Source organism: Salvelinus namaycush, chromosome 2 (genome assembly GCF_016432855.1).
Source record: "Salvelinus namaycush isolate Seneca chromosome 2, SaNama_1.0, whole genome shotgun sequence".
Taxonomy (NCBI): Eukaryota; Metazoa; Chordata; class Actinopteri; order Salmoniformes; family Salmonidae; genus Salvelinus; species Salvelinus namaycush.
The window spans coordinates 56,746,793-56,762,031 of record NC_052308.1 but is presented as its reverse complement, the minus strand read 5'-3'; the positions used below and the strand labels follow the sequence as shown (position 1 = coordinate 56,762,031).

General features: G+C 46.9%; 2 protein-coding genes across 2 annotated transcripts; one reads left to right on the top strand and one right to left on the bottom strand.

The window, feature by feature from the left end:
• The first annotated feature begins 582 nt into the window (after positions 1–582).
• Positions 583–1,533, top strand: LOC120022294 (serine/threonine-protein kinase pef1-like). The gene has a single exon (XM_038966198.1). It carries the CDS (start codon positions 583–585, stop codon positions 1,531–1,533), a length of 951 nt encoding a protein of 316 aa, XP_038822126.1.
• A 39-nt stretch (positions 1,534–1,572) lies between these two features.
• On the bottom strand, positions 1,573–7,671 carry LOC120064770. Its single transcript, XM_039015378.1, has 2 exons — positions 2,003–7,671; positions 1,573–1,910 (listed from the first exon to the last, which is right to left on the bottom strand). The coding sequence occupies exons 1-2, from the start codon at positions 2,904–2,906 to the stop codon at positions 1,783–1,785; spliced, it is 1,032 nt and encodes a 343-aa protein (XP_038871306.1). The 5' UTR covers positions 2,907–7,671; the 3' UTR covers positions 1,573–1,782.
• Between the last annotated feature and the right edge of the window lie 7,568 nt (positions 7,672–15,239).

Genomic DNA, 15,239 nt, shown 5'->3' with positions numbered 1-15,239 from the left:
AATGTGTTACACAAGCTCACTACCTTACCCTTGTCCATTTAACACAGTGACAGTGAATGACTTACAGCGCAATCAAGGAATTTCCTAATGCACATCTTAAGGTCTGTCAGACCCTTGGAGCCTGGTCCGTTTTCAACGGGTGTGTTCTCTAACAGTGTCTCTATGGACAGGATACCATTCTGTGGTGAGAAGGTTCCATTTATCTGGCAGTGTAGGTGAGACCGGTGTAAGTGCTGGGCCATTCTTGCAGGATAACAGCACCCTTTGATAGTGAGGGAAGATAGAACAGGTGTTTGTAGGACAGGTCCTCAAAAACTATGTTCCAATTACCAAGTTACAAGCATCATCGTGGTTATATTGCAAATTAATGGCTGGACTGTCCAGTCGTAATCGGTTCCTCAAAGGAACCATTGTCGGATTACCAAGCTTGAGGCAGCATCATGGTTGACTTGTGCATCTGTGGTTGGATTGGTCAGACAGATGTGGAATACACAGCAGTGTTTGGTCAGACCTTAACAACCCCCTCAAAAGTCAATGAGGCTATATATAAGCTACTATAACTGAACCACTATACCAATCAGAATGGAGAACTACAAGAGAGGCCCTGTTTTAGGCAACGGTGCATATGGAACCGTGTACAAAGTTACTTGTCTGACTACTGGGAAGGAGTATGCCTTGAAATACCACACCCGCGGCGTAGAGGACACAACAGTCAGAGAGCTCTCATGTCTCGCAGCACTAAGGGGTCACCCATATGTGATTCACATGCACGATTGCTTTGTAGATAATGACACGATAGCCATGCTCATGGCCTACGTACCCTACACCTTGGGTGACGCGATCCACAATGGATACGGTGTGAAGTCGTACTACGAAGAAGACCGCGACCAAGAGTGTCTCCCGTTCAGTTTCGTTGCTCACTTTAGTGCACAGGTGGCTAATGCCCTGTCCTACATGCACAGACTGAATATAGTACACAGGGACCTGACGCCTTACAACGTGCTGCTGACAGAAGATCTCACAGTGAAGGTGGCTGACATGGGCCTCTCTAGACAATCCTCCAACTGGATGAGCCCAAATGTGGTCACCGAGGCGTACAGGGCCCCTGAATTGTTCCTGGAAAGACGTAGATGTATAGAGTACACATGTGCCATAGACATGTGGAGCCTAGGGGTTTTGATAGTGGATGCAATGGAAGGGAAGGTTAAATTCGCTAGCGGTAACGTCAGACGTGTGACTATGTCCACCTACGAGATTATCACAAGGACTCTATGTCCCAAAGACCACCCCGGTGCATCAAGTACACGCTGTGACCCTGATATCATAATGCCTAAAGTGATGCAGTATGAACTGGTGAAAAGGATAGTCTTCAGATTGCTGAAGTTCCGTGCCCCAGAGAGACTTTTGGCTCATGAGCTGCTTCAGGACACAGAATGGATGCGTGCTGCTGATATGACCAGGGAAGACCAAGTTATAGTTAGAGACCAGATACAGCGCACTAAAAGTTCACACACCAGTGAGGTGTTGAGGTGAAGACAATAACACCAACAGGACAGTGTGCGATGACTCGTTTTACATGTTTTATTCAATATCCTTATACATTCATGATTGATATGGTATCATTGTACTGTCACAAAAGCAGATATATCATCAATAAATGATTTAATAAGAAATGCATCACATGCGTCCTATATGTGAGTGTTATATACAAAAGTCCAACAGTAGAGGGTACACTATTGCTTGCACTACACAAGACAAGCAACAGATATAATCGGCACATGACTAAATGGACATGATCAGCGTTGCCATCGTAATGAACAGTGGTGTAAGGATGTGTGTTTGGAGGTTAGTTCCAGCAGACGGCCAAGACTTTTCCAATCCGTCTATCATCCTCTTCAGGTTCCGTATACCTGTAGGGGAGAGACAGGGTGAGCCCAATGCAAATAGTAGTAGTAGTAGTAGTAGTAGTAGTGTAATTAAAAGGAAAGAACGTGCAACACACTGTCACTGATGTTGAGCAGTTTCACCGGTGTCCTCACATCCTCCAACTCCTTCAGATCTGGCATGGTCAACATTGGGTTTCTTCGGGTTGTTGTAGTGGTGGTGGCACGCGCCGAGGCTGCTAGTTGGACATTGGAGCATGACATGTCAGCTTGCCCATGTCTCTGATACATGAAATAATGGTATTGCTTATCACCATATCCCCCGAACGTGGTGCCTTCATTGATAATGAAACAGCACTGGTGTGGGCTTAACATTCTGCTCATAGTGTCATTCCACACTTCAATTAAACTCCACATGTTGCGATTTCCAGGTTCTATGTAGAGCATAGAGATTGTAATGACACCATTCAGCGGCTTAACAAAGGCTGCCCTCTTAACCGTGTCAACCTTGGCAGTATAGTAGAACATAGCACATGTGCCTGACTTCACACTCAGAGTGAAGGTCTCATTTCCTATCCTGTAAGTGCCTTCGTCGGTGCACGTGAGGAAGCGAATTATAACCTGGGACCCCACTGGGGTCGCCGTAACCTCATATATGTGTTCCCTAGCATACACAACGTTATTGTCTTTATAGAAAGGCTCAGCGGGACTCTCCAAGTATCCCGGCAACTTGACAGTGTTTCCCATTGTTGCTACAATGGTGATGGGTTCAGGTCTCTCAGGTGTAAGACCTGGCGCTCTTGTCAACGCACAACACTCAAATGTACTTGCTGCAGTGAACAGCATACACACGTTGATAACAATGTGCATTTCCATAGTGGCCGGTTCTATACAAGTGCTAGACAGAGTGGAGTCTTGACTGTGTTTACAGAGAGTGCAGCCTATGAATGGCTCCTGCAGGAGCAGTTGCTTCCTTTTATACCCCATGAAACACATCCCCTTCCCCTGCCATCTATGTATCATCCACCCATGGCTGATTCAACCTACCCAAAGTGAAGTCTACGAGGGGTATGATTAAGCTACATACAACTGACATGTCCACGTACATGGGTTCCAGAGAGCTTCATCCTAGCTCTGTCACCAAAACACTGATAACGTTGTAGCTCTGGATGTGTAAAGAGAGTGGTTACCCCATATATCCAACCAATGTATGTGGACACAGGATCAGGTATGGGAATGCTGGACTAGTAGCAAAGTGTTGAGTGTGAAACGAAATACAAAGTCTCATACGCAGGTGTCACTGTTTATTACAATAAATGATACATATAGACCCACATGTATATGCTACATAGCCTACTGAATCAGGATCAAAATATATACGCTAACAAGGAAATAAGTTTGTTCAAGAGAAACACACTCTTCAAGGAGTGAAATTCACGGATAAAGACAATTCCACCACAGGGCTGTACCACATACTGACAGTTACGCTTCCTCTCGAACACTCCAGCCTTAGATCTCCACTGTAGCCTAAGACGCGTCACATACTGAGACATTGTGATATACGTGATATGGCCCTCTGTATACAGGAGATACGTATCCAATTGAATGTCCTCCTCCTGCTCGCCAGACATGAGTGATAAACGTTTTGCGTTGCTCAAGGGCACAGGTATGTAACTGTCCAGAACAGCATCAGCATCCAGCAGATAGTCAGGGAGCTGTTGTTCAGCACTCCACTTGTCCACAAACACCGGGTTGCACAATGACTCTCCGTTCACCACATACACCTTGTTGAAACACTTGAGAAAACAGGATATCATCTCCTTCCTAGCTCCTGTGATCGAGATCAAGGGTCTGGGTATGTAACTGGAAGACACAAACAGTACGCGCCGTTCCTCCTGCTGCCATGTGCTTTCAAAGCCCTTCAGTCTATTGGTTATGTACCGTGTGTATTCATGAACAAGCAGCTCTTGGTCCAGAACAGAGCTGTACTCTCCCCTATACGACGAGTCCAGGTCTACTAAGAAGTCGTACTTAAAGTCTTTATCCATCACAGTGTCATTCGTAAACAGACCATGTGAGTCGAGCTCCTGTTTACCCCCTCTAATTACTACGTAATCCACAGAGAAAGTACCGTAAGCACCTCTTGTGTTCGACATTGTATCACCTGTGCTGACTGTGCTGGGATTCAAACCAGTTGCAGTATTATTGACCGGAGTGACTGCTAAGTATATGAGTTACGGTTGGATAGATGTTACACTCCCTTGGCAAGGATGTATCTATTACAGCAATAATATATGTTACAAAACCAAAACATTTGATAAAAGTGCTTCCATGAAACATCAAGTCACAAGGCTTCCAGGCAAGGGAATGTCTACTGTAAAAGCACTATAGGGGTAGTGGTAGGAGCATAGTTAAAAAGACTGACAGTTATGAACACCAGGTAATTCATTCACACATAGACACACATATAGACCAGTCACGCCTTCTGTGTGTCGTTCACTGGTGTCCTTGTAAGACCGCTTGGAAGGTGTTTAACAACACATAATAGACAACCCTCTCCATAGACCTCCAGACCTTACAAAGGTCCTCATGAATGCCCATTGTCAAGGTCTCCTTGAGATCATCGGAGCAGTTGTTGTTGACCTCAATGTTGGTGTGATGCGTGAGAGCTTGATCGACGCTTAAGGTGATTGTTAAATCGAAGTCTGTGTTGTCCATTTGTCTGGGGCAGATGAACTCCGAGCTGAGCGGAGTTTGAGGCTCACTGACGGCACATCTCCCCTTCTCCAGATAATAAACACACGGTGCTTGTACCTCCTGCATAAGGCGATGGAAGGTGTGGTGTTCAGAGCGCAGTGTCTGTATCTCGTTCAAGGTTCTATTCAATCCTGGAAAACCTAGACAGGTCATAGTTGTCTTGTATCTGGCAAAGCCTGAAAGTCTCACGGTGCAGTTCAGTTTGAAAATGGGTGGAGGCATATTCAGTGCGATCATACGGTCTAGAAGCTCCCGAGTGTGTCTTTCCAGCTTCGATCGAGTGGAACACAAAGCTATCGGTACAGTCAGTTTCCCTGTGTCAAGGCCATGTCGCTGCTGGTCCACCAGGACTTTGGCCATCATAGAATATGCAGTAGGACTTAACTATCTGATACGATCTGGAATGAGATTGTGCTGTCTGCAAAAATGTGGAGACTTTAATAGGTCAGAACAGTTCCTGGTGTAGTGTAAAAGACAAGAGGTTGGACAATTGTAGAGATATACGGCAAATGGAACTGTGACTAGTGGCTCAACAGGCTAGGCTCATGAACTACACCCCGTTTCACATTTACGAACGTCTGCTGTATATGGCCAGACTCTCGCGACACCCATAAGAGCGTTTCGCTCGACGCATATCCACATGTGCAACTTTTTCGAAACAATCACTAATCTGTTCCAAAAGACCACCAGGATTGGTATGGCCAGAGACACACATCTCCCCTACCAGTACAATGTACTGCCCTTTGAATGTTCGGATGACTCCTTCGTAGCCGCTAGCATGAAAACAGGGGTATATAAACATCAAGGTGTCCGCTCCAGTGTACTTTTCAACTGCGTCGACACAGGACAGTTTTTCCACCATGCGGTGAGGAGGCTCGATGTCCGTTATATGAACTGTCGTTGCACCAAGAACCTTGTAAGCAATGTAGCATTCGGTTAACCCGAACCCACTGCCCACTGCTAGGATGTCATTCATCCCGGACACAGTTAGATGTGACATGTTTTCTATCAAATCGGTAAAACAACTGTTTCCGTACTGGAAACGTAGAGGTGTTTCTTTCAACATACTGTCCATGAACACAGCTGCACCTTCCCAAACGTCATCACATTCATCATCAACACCAGCCTTGTTCAAGTAAAGCTTCTTGATCATCTCTGAAGAGACTGGTTCATGACTCACATGCCCACACCATGCATCACATGAGGAGGTGACGTCCACAGACACACTATCCGCCATAGTAGAGGTGAAGGGAGAGGCCGATATCACTTATGAGGTGTGTTAAAGGGTAAATGTATATCTATACTAGTGAATGAGGCTCTTTAGTAGGAGTAATGTTTGGGTACTCAGCAGCGTTTGGATGTTTAGAAGGCCATACGTGTAACATTTCCTTCAATGTCACAGCAGGGATTGGGCTATCCAGCAGTGGTTGGACGAAGGAGCTTTGTATATCCAGCAGTGGTTGGACGAAGGAGCTTTGTATTGATGCTCCAAATTCCATTGGTTGGATCACCAGCAGTGGTTGGACATCCAGAACTCCATAGATGTGACATTTTTTGGTTGGACAAATGAGCTTGGCTCTACAGTTCCACTTACCATAGACATGTCTTATAAAGGCTCGTGTCCTGTTACCAAAGGTGTCAGTGGCCTGCTATACCTACAACTCTACAATGGACTCACTTGCCAATGTCACACTGGATAATGTTACAATGTTGAATAGACCATCACACTACCCAGAGTCGGATTCACATTGTTATAGTCTCTATGAATACAGCCGCACCATTTACATCCCTTTCTTTCACACGCTGGTTATGGTCACGGGCTTGGTTGTCAATTTATACATGGTCATCACGCTCTACTGTTCCTGTTCAAAGTATTCGGGGAGGCAAAGGAAGGTCCTCAGTGATGTCGATGTCTTATTTTCACATCTGGGGGTCTGTGACATAGCCACTTTGCTGACTATCCCGGTGTGGGTTACGCAGACGATTCTCGTGAGGGGCTGGGTGTTTGGCTTCGTGATGTGCAAACTGCTGAAAGGGGTGATCTCGGTAGGTAACAGCAATCTTAGCCCGTGAGGACATGTACACATAAGCATGTCCAACCAGCTCAAGTAACGACATGTCCTTTGTTCCCTTATTCCTTACAGTTCTGTTTCCAGTACGGAATACTTCTCATGGTCTATATCAACATAGAGAGATACATGAAGGTGGTACACAACAGGACAACACTGAAGTGTCTGGTGAACAGACGTGCGGCAAGCAGAAGGAGAATCGTGGCTCGATCGTGTGCCTGTTTACCCGTGCTCTCGGCTCTCTTGGACATATGCTATTACACTGTTCGTCCCATATCCGAGACTAACATGATCTGTGTCAACGGTATGCATCCGAGTCTCTGGCTTACAGTCTTCTGGGTGAGGATGAGCATTTGTTTCATCATACCTATTGTCGTTCTCGTTTACTGCAACGGCATGATAGTGTACAGTGTCAGACAGCACGTGAAACGGAATTCGTTTGGACTTAAGATGAAACGGGCACAGGTCTTGACCTTTCTCACTGCCACGTTCTTTATGTGCTGCTGGCTACCCTTCATTGCAAGCACCATTTACTACCGCTCCCATGGCCGGTGTGAGGAGGTGAAGTACGTGGTGCTCAATGTCTGCATAGCTATAGGGAACATGCACTGTATCACCAGTCCCACCTTGTATCTAATTATGAGGGCCCGCAGGGGTTCCCAAAGCTCCTTTAGTCTCCGAAGCAGAGATACTCCTCCACCTCAGCGAAGGCTCACTGATGCAACCACAGCCTGTTAGCGGGAACGATTGGCGAGGTGTGTCCGTGATGACTAGGTGTACTTCGGACTAAAGGGGCCATTGCTATGTGTGCCACAAGCCCAGCTACTGTATGCCAAAAATGAACTGGGACTTCAGGCAGTAGGCGAGAGGCTGGATGTCATGATGCTGTTGAAGTGGTTACCACTGATAAATGAACTTGAGTCAGCCATGATATGTAATATCACTGTTACATGTGGACATTTTGTGTGTGCCATCTCTGTGAAAGACATATCTAAACTAAATGTATACTGTGTATGATTCTGAATAAAACATGACAACCCCACTTTCACTGAATGTTAGACATGTGCAGTTTATTAAAACATAAAATGTAGTCACTGAAACACCATTGTGCTGAAACTACACCATATCCACAGTCATATCCATGGTTTGACAACCTAGGTTTGATATCGATCGCACTCGCCCACTTGATGGGGGCATACGTCGAAGAGCTGAGCATTGTTATGCAAGGACATATCAAAGAAGTCTCTACATCGGATCTTTGGGGTGATGTCCGAGTTCTGGTTGTGGATAACATCTGTATGATGCATCGGAGGATCACTATCAGCAAATAGGTCTGGGCTGTTATCGGGCCATGTTGGATATGTTGATCTCACAGCAAGGCTGTTCAGCTCAGGATCATCCAACCCCAAAGTGTTGTAATCGACCCGTGTTGGACACGTCTGCCTCACAGCAAGGCTGTTCTGCTCAGGGTCATCCAACCCGACGTGTCCGGTTGTGCTCATGTCATCTAGCATCAAGAAGGCGCTGGCACATAGAGCTTCTATCCTCTCGAGCAGTGCTGTGTAAGAGCTGACAAAATCATCCCCGTACACCCTGTACTGATCCACAGGCATGCGGATGAACTGGATGAAACTCGTGTTCTCAAACGACATGGCAAAACGGGACATTCCCATGACCCTGAGGCACTTACTAACTAGAGGGTTGAGCTTAACCTTCTCCCGCCTCTGCTGCCTCTCTCGCCTCTCTCGTCGGTGCTGTTGAAGAGATCTAGACCGAGAATACATGCTGTATGATACACAGTCCAATGTAGTCTGTAATGTATTATAAAATAGTATGACTTTATGGGAATGTAACTTAGAGAGCATCAGTGGGAACACTGTGAACACTGTGGACTGATATAGATAGCTTTACAATTAACCAGGTTGTCGTTGGTTGTATGTGTGAACAAGTCTATGTGCCTGCAGTCAATGACTGAATATGTCTGAGATGTAGACCCTTTTGTACCCAATGTCACTGCTTATTACACATGATAAATGAAAGCGAAGTAAACAGTTGTCCAACGTGTGATCTCTTCACCCAGTCATAATCTGTCATGCCCATAAAGGACATTTGTCCTATCATATCAAAGAGGGTGATATAATAACATAATCACTATACAGAGGTTACTGGGTTGCATGTACACTTTATTTACATGGTGTTATTTACATGGTCTTTTTGTTATATGTCACAACAACCACTCAGGGTCTACCAATTTACATGGGCATCTGAGCTCACATTAGTCTCAGCTGTTGTCTACACCCTCGAACCTGGGGCGTTTTCTTTTTTCCACTCTCAGCCTTTCCACAGAGCCTCTGTGCTGGTGTTCATTATTTGTCCTTTTATGTCCCTTGCTACTTGTCCTGGGTACTTGCTCAAGACGTTGCTTCTGAGTCCTACATTCTTGTGTGTCACTAGCAGGCCTCATACCCTTTCTCAGGGCAAGTGCTGAGCGCCCGTTTGCCTCGAGCAGTCCAGTTGTCATGGCACAGAGTTTCTGGGAATGCCAAGGCCTTGCGGTTATCAACTCTCCCTTTACATCCACCATTGTCGCAGCGTAGTCCCGTTTCAACATCTCAACCGAGAACACGTCAGTGCCGTGAACCTTGTTGAACACGTCGGTCGCGTCTTTCCACTCCCAATCCTCCTCTAACTCAGCTAAGTGACCGCGAGTATCACGGTTCACTCTCAACAGTATCTTTTCCTGGTGATACACGGTCCGTGTGGTGCAAAACGAGCTGACGTTTTTCACGGGTACACCAGAGTACTCCGCTGAGTAAACGCTCAGTCTGGGTCCGTGAAAGGTGCCGCTCGGGCCTAGTCTAGATTCTTTCAGGTGTCTTTTATCATAGGCTTCCTTAGGTGCATTCGGAGACATTGCCTTTCTGACAACCCCCCCATAATACAAGGGAGCAGAGCACTGGAAAGTCTCCCCTCCCAGCACGCACTTGTTGAAAGTGAGTTCGTTTAGTGGTTCTATTGCAGCCGTGGCTTCCAGTATTACGGACCGCAGCGGATCCTTGTTGAAGTCCAAGGTGAATATCAATCTTGGCATAGGCGGCTGATCTTCACTGCTTTCATTGGCAAACTGTCCGAAAGCATTCACGTCCTGGAAGTCTCCTTTCTCGTAAGCCTCCACCATAGCTTCACCCAACTGATCCCAAAAGCCCGAGTGAGACCTTGGAGCGTATAGGGCAAGGATATCATATACCGCTTCAAGTGGAACTGTGACAGAACCTACTTTCTTGCAATGATTCGAGGCTCCTCTCCTGATATGCGGAGCATTGTGGTTCGTGGCGTATCTGTACGTACACAGCTTGTAAGTTGTTATAGCAGAGTTCGTACCCTGCCGAGCCGGGACCTTGCATGTGGAGCACAGCAAAAGCATCCCGTTCGCAACATCGTTGCCACCCTTGATCTCTTTATCAGAGAAAAACATAGCATCTATACCCAAAATGGACAGGTGTCCATTTTTCAAACTAGTCTTCAGCTGCTGCTCATGGATCTGGGTTAAGATGTACCCTAGCACCTTGCAGGCAAAGTGACCCTGTATGTCGACCGCACGGGGACATATGTCCGGAAGACAGGCCGCAGTGCACAGCTTGTAGACAGCGTTGGTCTCTAGGCAGATCTGTCCGAAGGAAAGCTGGTTCAGAGCTTTCAGCCTGTTCTTGTTCATCTGCTTCATGTAACCCCTCAGGTGGGGATAATCCTTCTCATCTGGAATCTCTGTCCACGGAGGGATCCATATGTCAAAGACAAAGTGGCATGCCAACTTCATGGCCTCAGCAAACACAAGCTGGTTGATGCAGAACGAAACCCTCCGACTGACGACTCCCGTGCACACAATGTGACTACCGTATAATGCCGCAAGGCATGCATCCCTGCTGGTGTCGAACCTCACGCCGAACTGCATTATCTCGGACTCTGCAATCATGGTCGCTGACTGTATCAGGTTCTGCCTATACAGACACACGGCAGCTATACGGTCCATCTTGAGTTTGACTACTGTGTCCTGTATCTGATTGGTGCTACGCGTGCGAGTTACATGCTCGGGAAACTCAGATTCCATGATCAGACACCGGTCGGCCCAAGCGTCGCTCACAAAGCCCATTGTGTTGGTGTTCCACACAAAGCCGCAGTTGTGGACAGCGTGGTACTTCACGGTGTCCACCTTGCCGCTGCTCATGTCTCTGGTTACCACATCGCTCTCCAGTACGCTGGTGTCTAACAGGTTCTTGAACGTATTGGGGATCACGTTGGACTCTTTGTCGACTGATTTCAAGTTCTTCTCGTGTGATATATGAGCATCGTCTATCATGACTACACACGAGTTCCTCTTCTGCTTGTACTTGAAAGATTGCGGGGTGAAAGACGTCAGCGTCTCTATGCAGCCTTTTACCGTCCTGAACTGGTAGTTTAGCACGTTGTTTGCGTAACTCTTACCTTCACCGGGACCCGTAACGTTTAAGAGCATAATCCGTTCGATGGTGTACCTGGGAGCGGTGTTGGTGATAATGTAATTGAAAGTTGTAGACGCCTGAAACAACCTGCCCACTTGAAGGCTGTCACAGAACAAGTAGCGCACCAATGCTTGGTCGTACACTTTCACCGGATTCAGAGGGTCCGAATGCTCCGGACAGTCATCGTCATTGCCAGGCGCCAGGTATAACGACTCGTGTATCTCGGTGAGGTCGTGACCGAGAGACAAGCTCGAGTTTCTCATTTTGTCGTCTATCACGTCTGTCAAACCTTGGTATAGTGAGTCTTTCTCACTGAACTGGTGCCTGACAAGGATATTGAACACCATATCCACTATGCTCTCGAACTGTCTGCGGCCTCTGTACCTGACTTTCATTTCCTTGCTGAGGCGCTCCAGTTTACCCAGATGAGGGTACAGGTGCGCAAAGTAGTAGCTGTGGTCGTCTTTACTCACAATGAAGGGGTGATGCTCTGAGGCGTTGTAGAAACAAGAATATGAGGTCTGACACTCTCCGCTACACGCTCCAATGTGGTCCTTGGTGAGCCTCGTCTTGCAATAACACTGTCCTTTCCTCAGCAAAGACGCGATAGCTTTAGTTCTGCGTCTACTCTTTACATCACGTAATACCCTGGCAATGCGGCTCTTGGTGACGGGCATGTGCCTGTGGATCAGAGAGTTGAGAAATAGGTCCGGGTTCTCCCTGTCAATGAGTTTCTCCACAGAGTACCTGAATACCAAGAGACCTCTGATGTCAACCTCCATGCCTCCCGAGGACCTGTTGAGATCGACCGTGAAACGTTTCAGTCTTTCCACAAATCTCATATCCTCTGGAATGGTCGAGTTGTAGCACTGTTTCAACAACCTTCTGGTTCAGCCATTGCACGCACGTCAGCTTAGACATGATTGCTAGGAACAGGTTCTTGGATTCACCTTTGCTTGTACTGTCTGTGATCCTCCCTATGGAGGTCTCCAGAACATTGAGATTTAGGTCCATTATAGACTCCGGTAAGGAAACCACCTGCCTCCCTGACTGACAGGCTGGGGTGTACATGGAACCCTGGAGTTCCTTCACCTTCTTCCTATCCACCTTGGTAGCATTCAGTGTATCACTGCGGATATCCACCCAGTCGAACATGGAGCCTAGCTCTCCCTTGCTGTCTCTCATCACTATCATAGCATTGTTGATGGATGATGCCCTTTTCCTAACCAATTGCAGTCGCATGAAAGCGTTGAACGCCTCCTCAAAGGCTTCTGTCATCTCATTGTCAGTTGCTTGATGTGGGGACGTGTCGTAATTGGTGTCAGACCTGGCGTCATCTCCTCTGAACACATCCATGTTCACACTCATGTTCATGAGACTGAGCAACTGGGTACTGGACACATCCCCACCCGTATCACCAGAGGCGGCCAGTGTGCTTAACTGGGACTGTACACCGAGGCTAGACGACGGCGTATTTGTTTCACATGGCTCCTCCTTACTCATGTCTAGGATAAAACAGAATAGGCGCCCCTGAGCAAAATCCTCTCTGATAGGTGGTGACATACTGCAGAAATCTGTGTTCTCCAGAGTCACTTGGAGAACCTCGCCTTTGCAGCAATATGTCAGGTAAAGGAGAAATTGGAAAGTAGCTCTGTCCTTTGGTGACAACGCTCCGAAAGACAGCTCATCTGATATCCTATCGTGTAGTATGTCAGTGTCAACCGCTAAGAAGAAGGCTCTCCTATTTGAAGGCACCTTCACTGTTTCTAACACAGCTGTATTTGCTTGTCTGTGAGGCAAAACATTACAATAGGTTGACACCGTTGTATTTTTCTTAGTGGCCATGCTTTGATAGTGTTGTTTTCTCTGGTCTGACACAATTGAGAGCCCTAGAGCCTACTTCCTAACTCCTTGGCATACATGTTACACTAAACCTCATGTCCTTGACAGGGTACTTCAGCTCTGAACAGTGAAGTCAGTTTCTCTGAGTTAGATAAGTCAGCCGTGTTTGGATAGATGAGCTCGTGACTGAACCGGACACTTCAGCTCTGAACAGAGAAGTCAGTGTCTCGTATTTGGATAAGTCAGCCGTGTTCGGATACATGAGCACGTGACTGGATCGGACACTTCAGCTCTGAACAGAGAAGTCAGTGTCTCGTATTTGGATAAGTCAGCCGTGTTCGGATAGATGAGCATGTGACTGGAGACAGATAATTCAGCTCTGCTCGGATGAGCCAGCCGTGGTCGGGCACCTCAGACTTAGTCACAAATGGATAACTCAGCTCTGCTCGGATGAGCCAGCCGTGGTCGGGTACCTCAGACTTGGTCACAAATGGATAACTCAGCTCTGCTCGGATGAGCCAGCCGTGGTCGGGCACCTCAGACTTAGTCTCAAATGGATAACTCAGCTCTGCTCGGATGAGCCAGCCGTGGTCGGGCACCTCAGACTTGGTCACAAATGGATAACTCAGCTCTGCTCGGATGAGCCAGCCGTGGTCGGGCACCTCAGACTTGGTCGCAAATGGATAACTCAGCTCTGTTGTGATGAGCCAGCCGTGGTCGGGTACCTCAGACTTGGTCACAAATGGATAACTCAGCTCTGCTGTGATGAGCCAGCCGTGGTCGGGTACCTCAGACTTGGTCACAAATGGATAACTCAGCTCTGCTGTGATGAGCCAGCCGTGGTCGGGTACCTCAGACTTGGTCACAAATGGATAACTCAGCTCTGCTGTGATGAGCCAGCCGTGGTCGGGTACCTCAGACTTGGTCACAAATGGATAACGCAGCTCTGCTCGGATGAGCCAGCCGTGGTCGGGCACCTCAGACTTGGTCGCAAATGGATAACGCAGCTCTGCTCGGATGAGCCAGCCGTGGTCGGGCACCTCAGACTTGGTCACAAATGGATAATTCAGCCCTGAACGGATAATTCAGCCCTGGTTGTGTAGGTCTGTACTTGGTTTCGATTAAGATCTTTCATCCTTTGCTCTCCATATGCTCCTTAGTTCAACATTTGATATCTTAGCATCAGTTGGATGCTTGATACCATACAAAGGGTTTCAGGTTGTCACTGAACAGTAGTTCTACGAAAATATGTGACTACACTCTGTAAAATAAAGTCCCCTAGGTCTCTTGAGTAACAATCATGAACAAAGCCGTGCCTTTCGTGGATTACTTTCCTGACATCTACCCCGAGCGTAGAGTTGTAAACCCTGACCTTGAACCTAATCTGGTAGGGGTGATGATCAAGTCTGTCCTCTTTAAAACACTCTCTAGTTTCTAAAACCGTTTGAATTATTTCTCTGAGTGAAACAGAACTCATTCTGCAGCACATTTCCTGACCAGGAAGTGGAATGTCAGAAATCGATGCTCTGTTCAACTTCCTGCCTATACATGGGCATGATACGTAAGAGTCTACGTACACTTCATACACCTTCCCCTGGTTGTCAAGAGGCGGTGAGAGAAGAAATTTCGTGTTTATCTTGGTCTGAGGTGGAATTAAAGCTCTTTGTATGACGTGACCGTCCATTTCCTGTTTCTGGAGCGCGCGAAAGGGGACATGGATTTGCCTTCTGTTTAGCTGTCGTTATGGACGACTAACATCTCCGGTTTAGATTTTATTTGATACATGTGACCATATCATCGTAAAGTATGTTTTTTCAATATAGTTTAATCAGATTATTGAAATTTTTTCGGGAGTTTTGCCGTGTTCCGTTCTCTGACTTTGTTGACGTTGGAGAGATCCGTGCCACTTGGCAAGTGCCCATGCTAAATCAAGAGGGAAATTTGCCGTTCCAGATCCAAACAACGACTGTTCTGGACAAAGGACACCTTGTCCAACATTCTGACGGAAGATCACCAAAAGTAAGAAACATTTTATGATGCTATTTCTAATATCTGTCGTGCATGTGAACTGGTCGTCGGCGCCCAAGTGTTTCTGGCTATTGTGGCTACGCTAATATAACGCTATATTGTGTTTTCGCTGTAAAACACTTGATAAATCGGAAATATTATCTGGAATCACAAGATGCCTG

What these genes read in the sequence shown, in the direction of transcription:
- LOC120022294 (XM_038966198.1), top strand. Translation starts at nt 583, where the DNA reads ATGGAGAACTACAAGAGAGGCCCTGTTTTAGGCAACGGTGCATATGGA.
- LOC120064770 (XM_039015378.1), bottom strand. Translation starts at nt 2,906, where the DNA reads ATGATACATAGATGGCAGGGGAAGGGGATGTGTTTCATGGGGTATAAA. An exon ending in ACTGCTCAACATCAGTGACA is followed by an intron (nt 1,911 to 2,002) that starts GTGTGTTGCACG and finishes TCTCCCCTACAG; the next exon opens with GTATACGGAACCTGAAGAGG.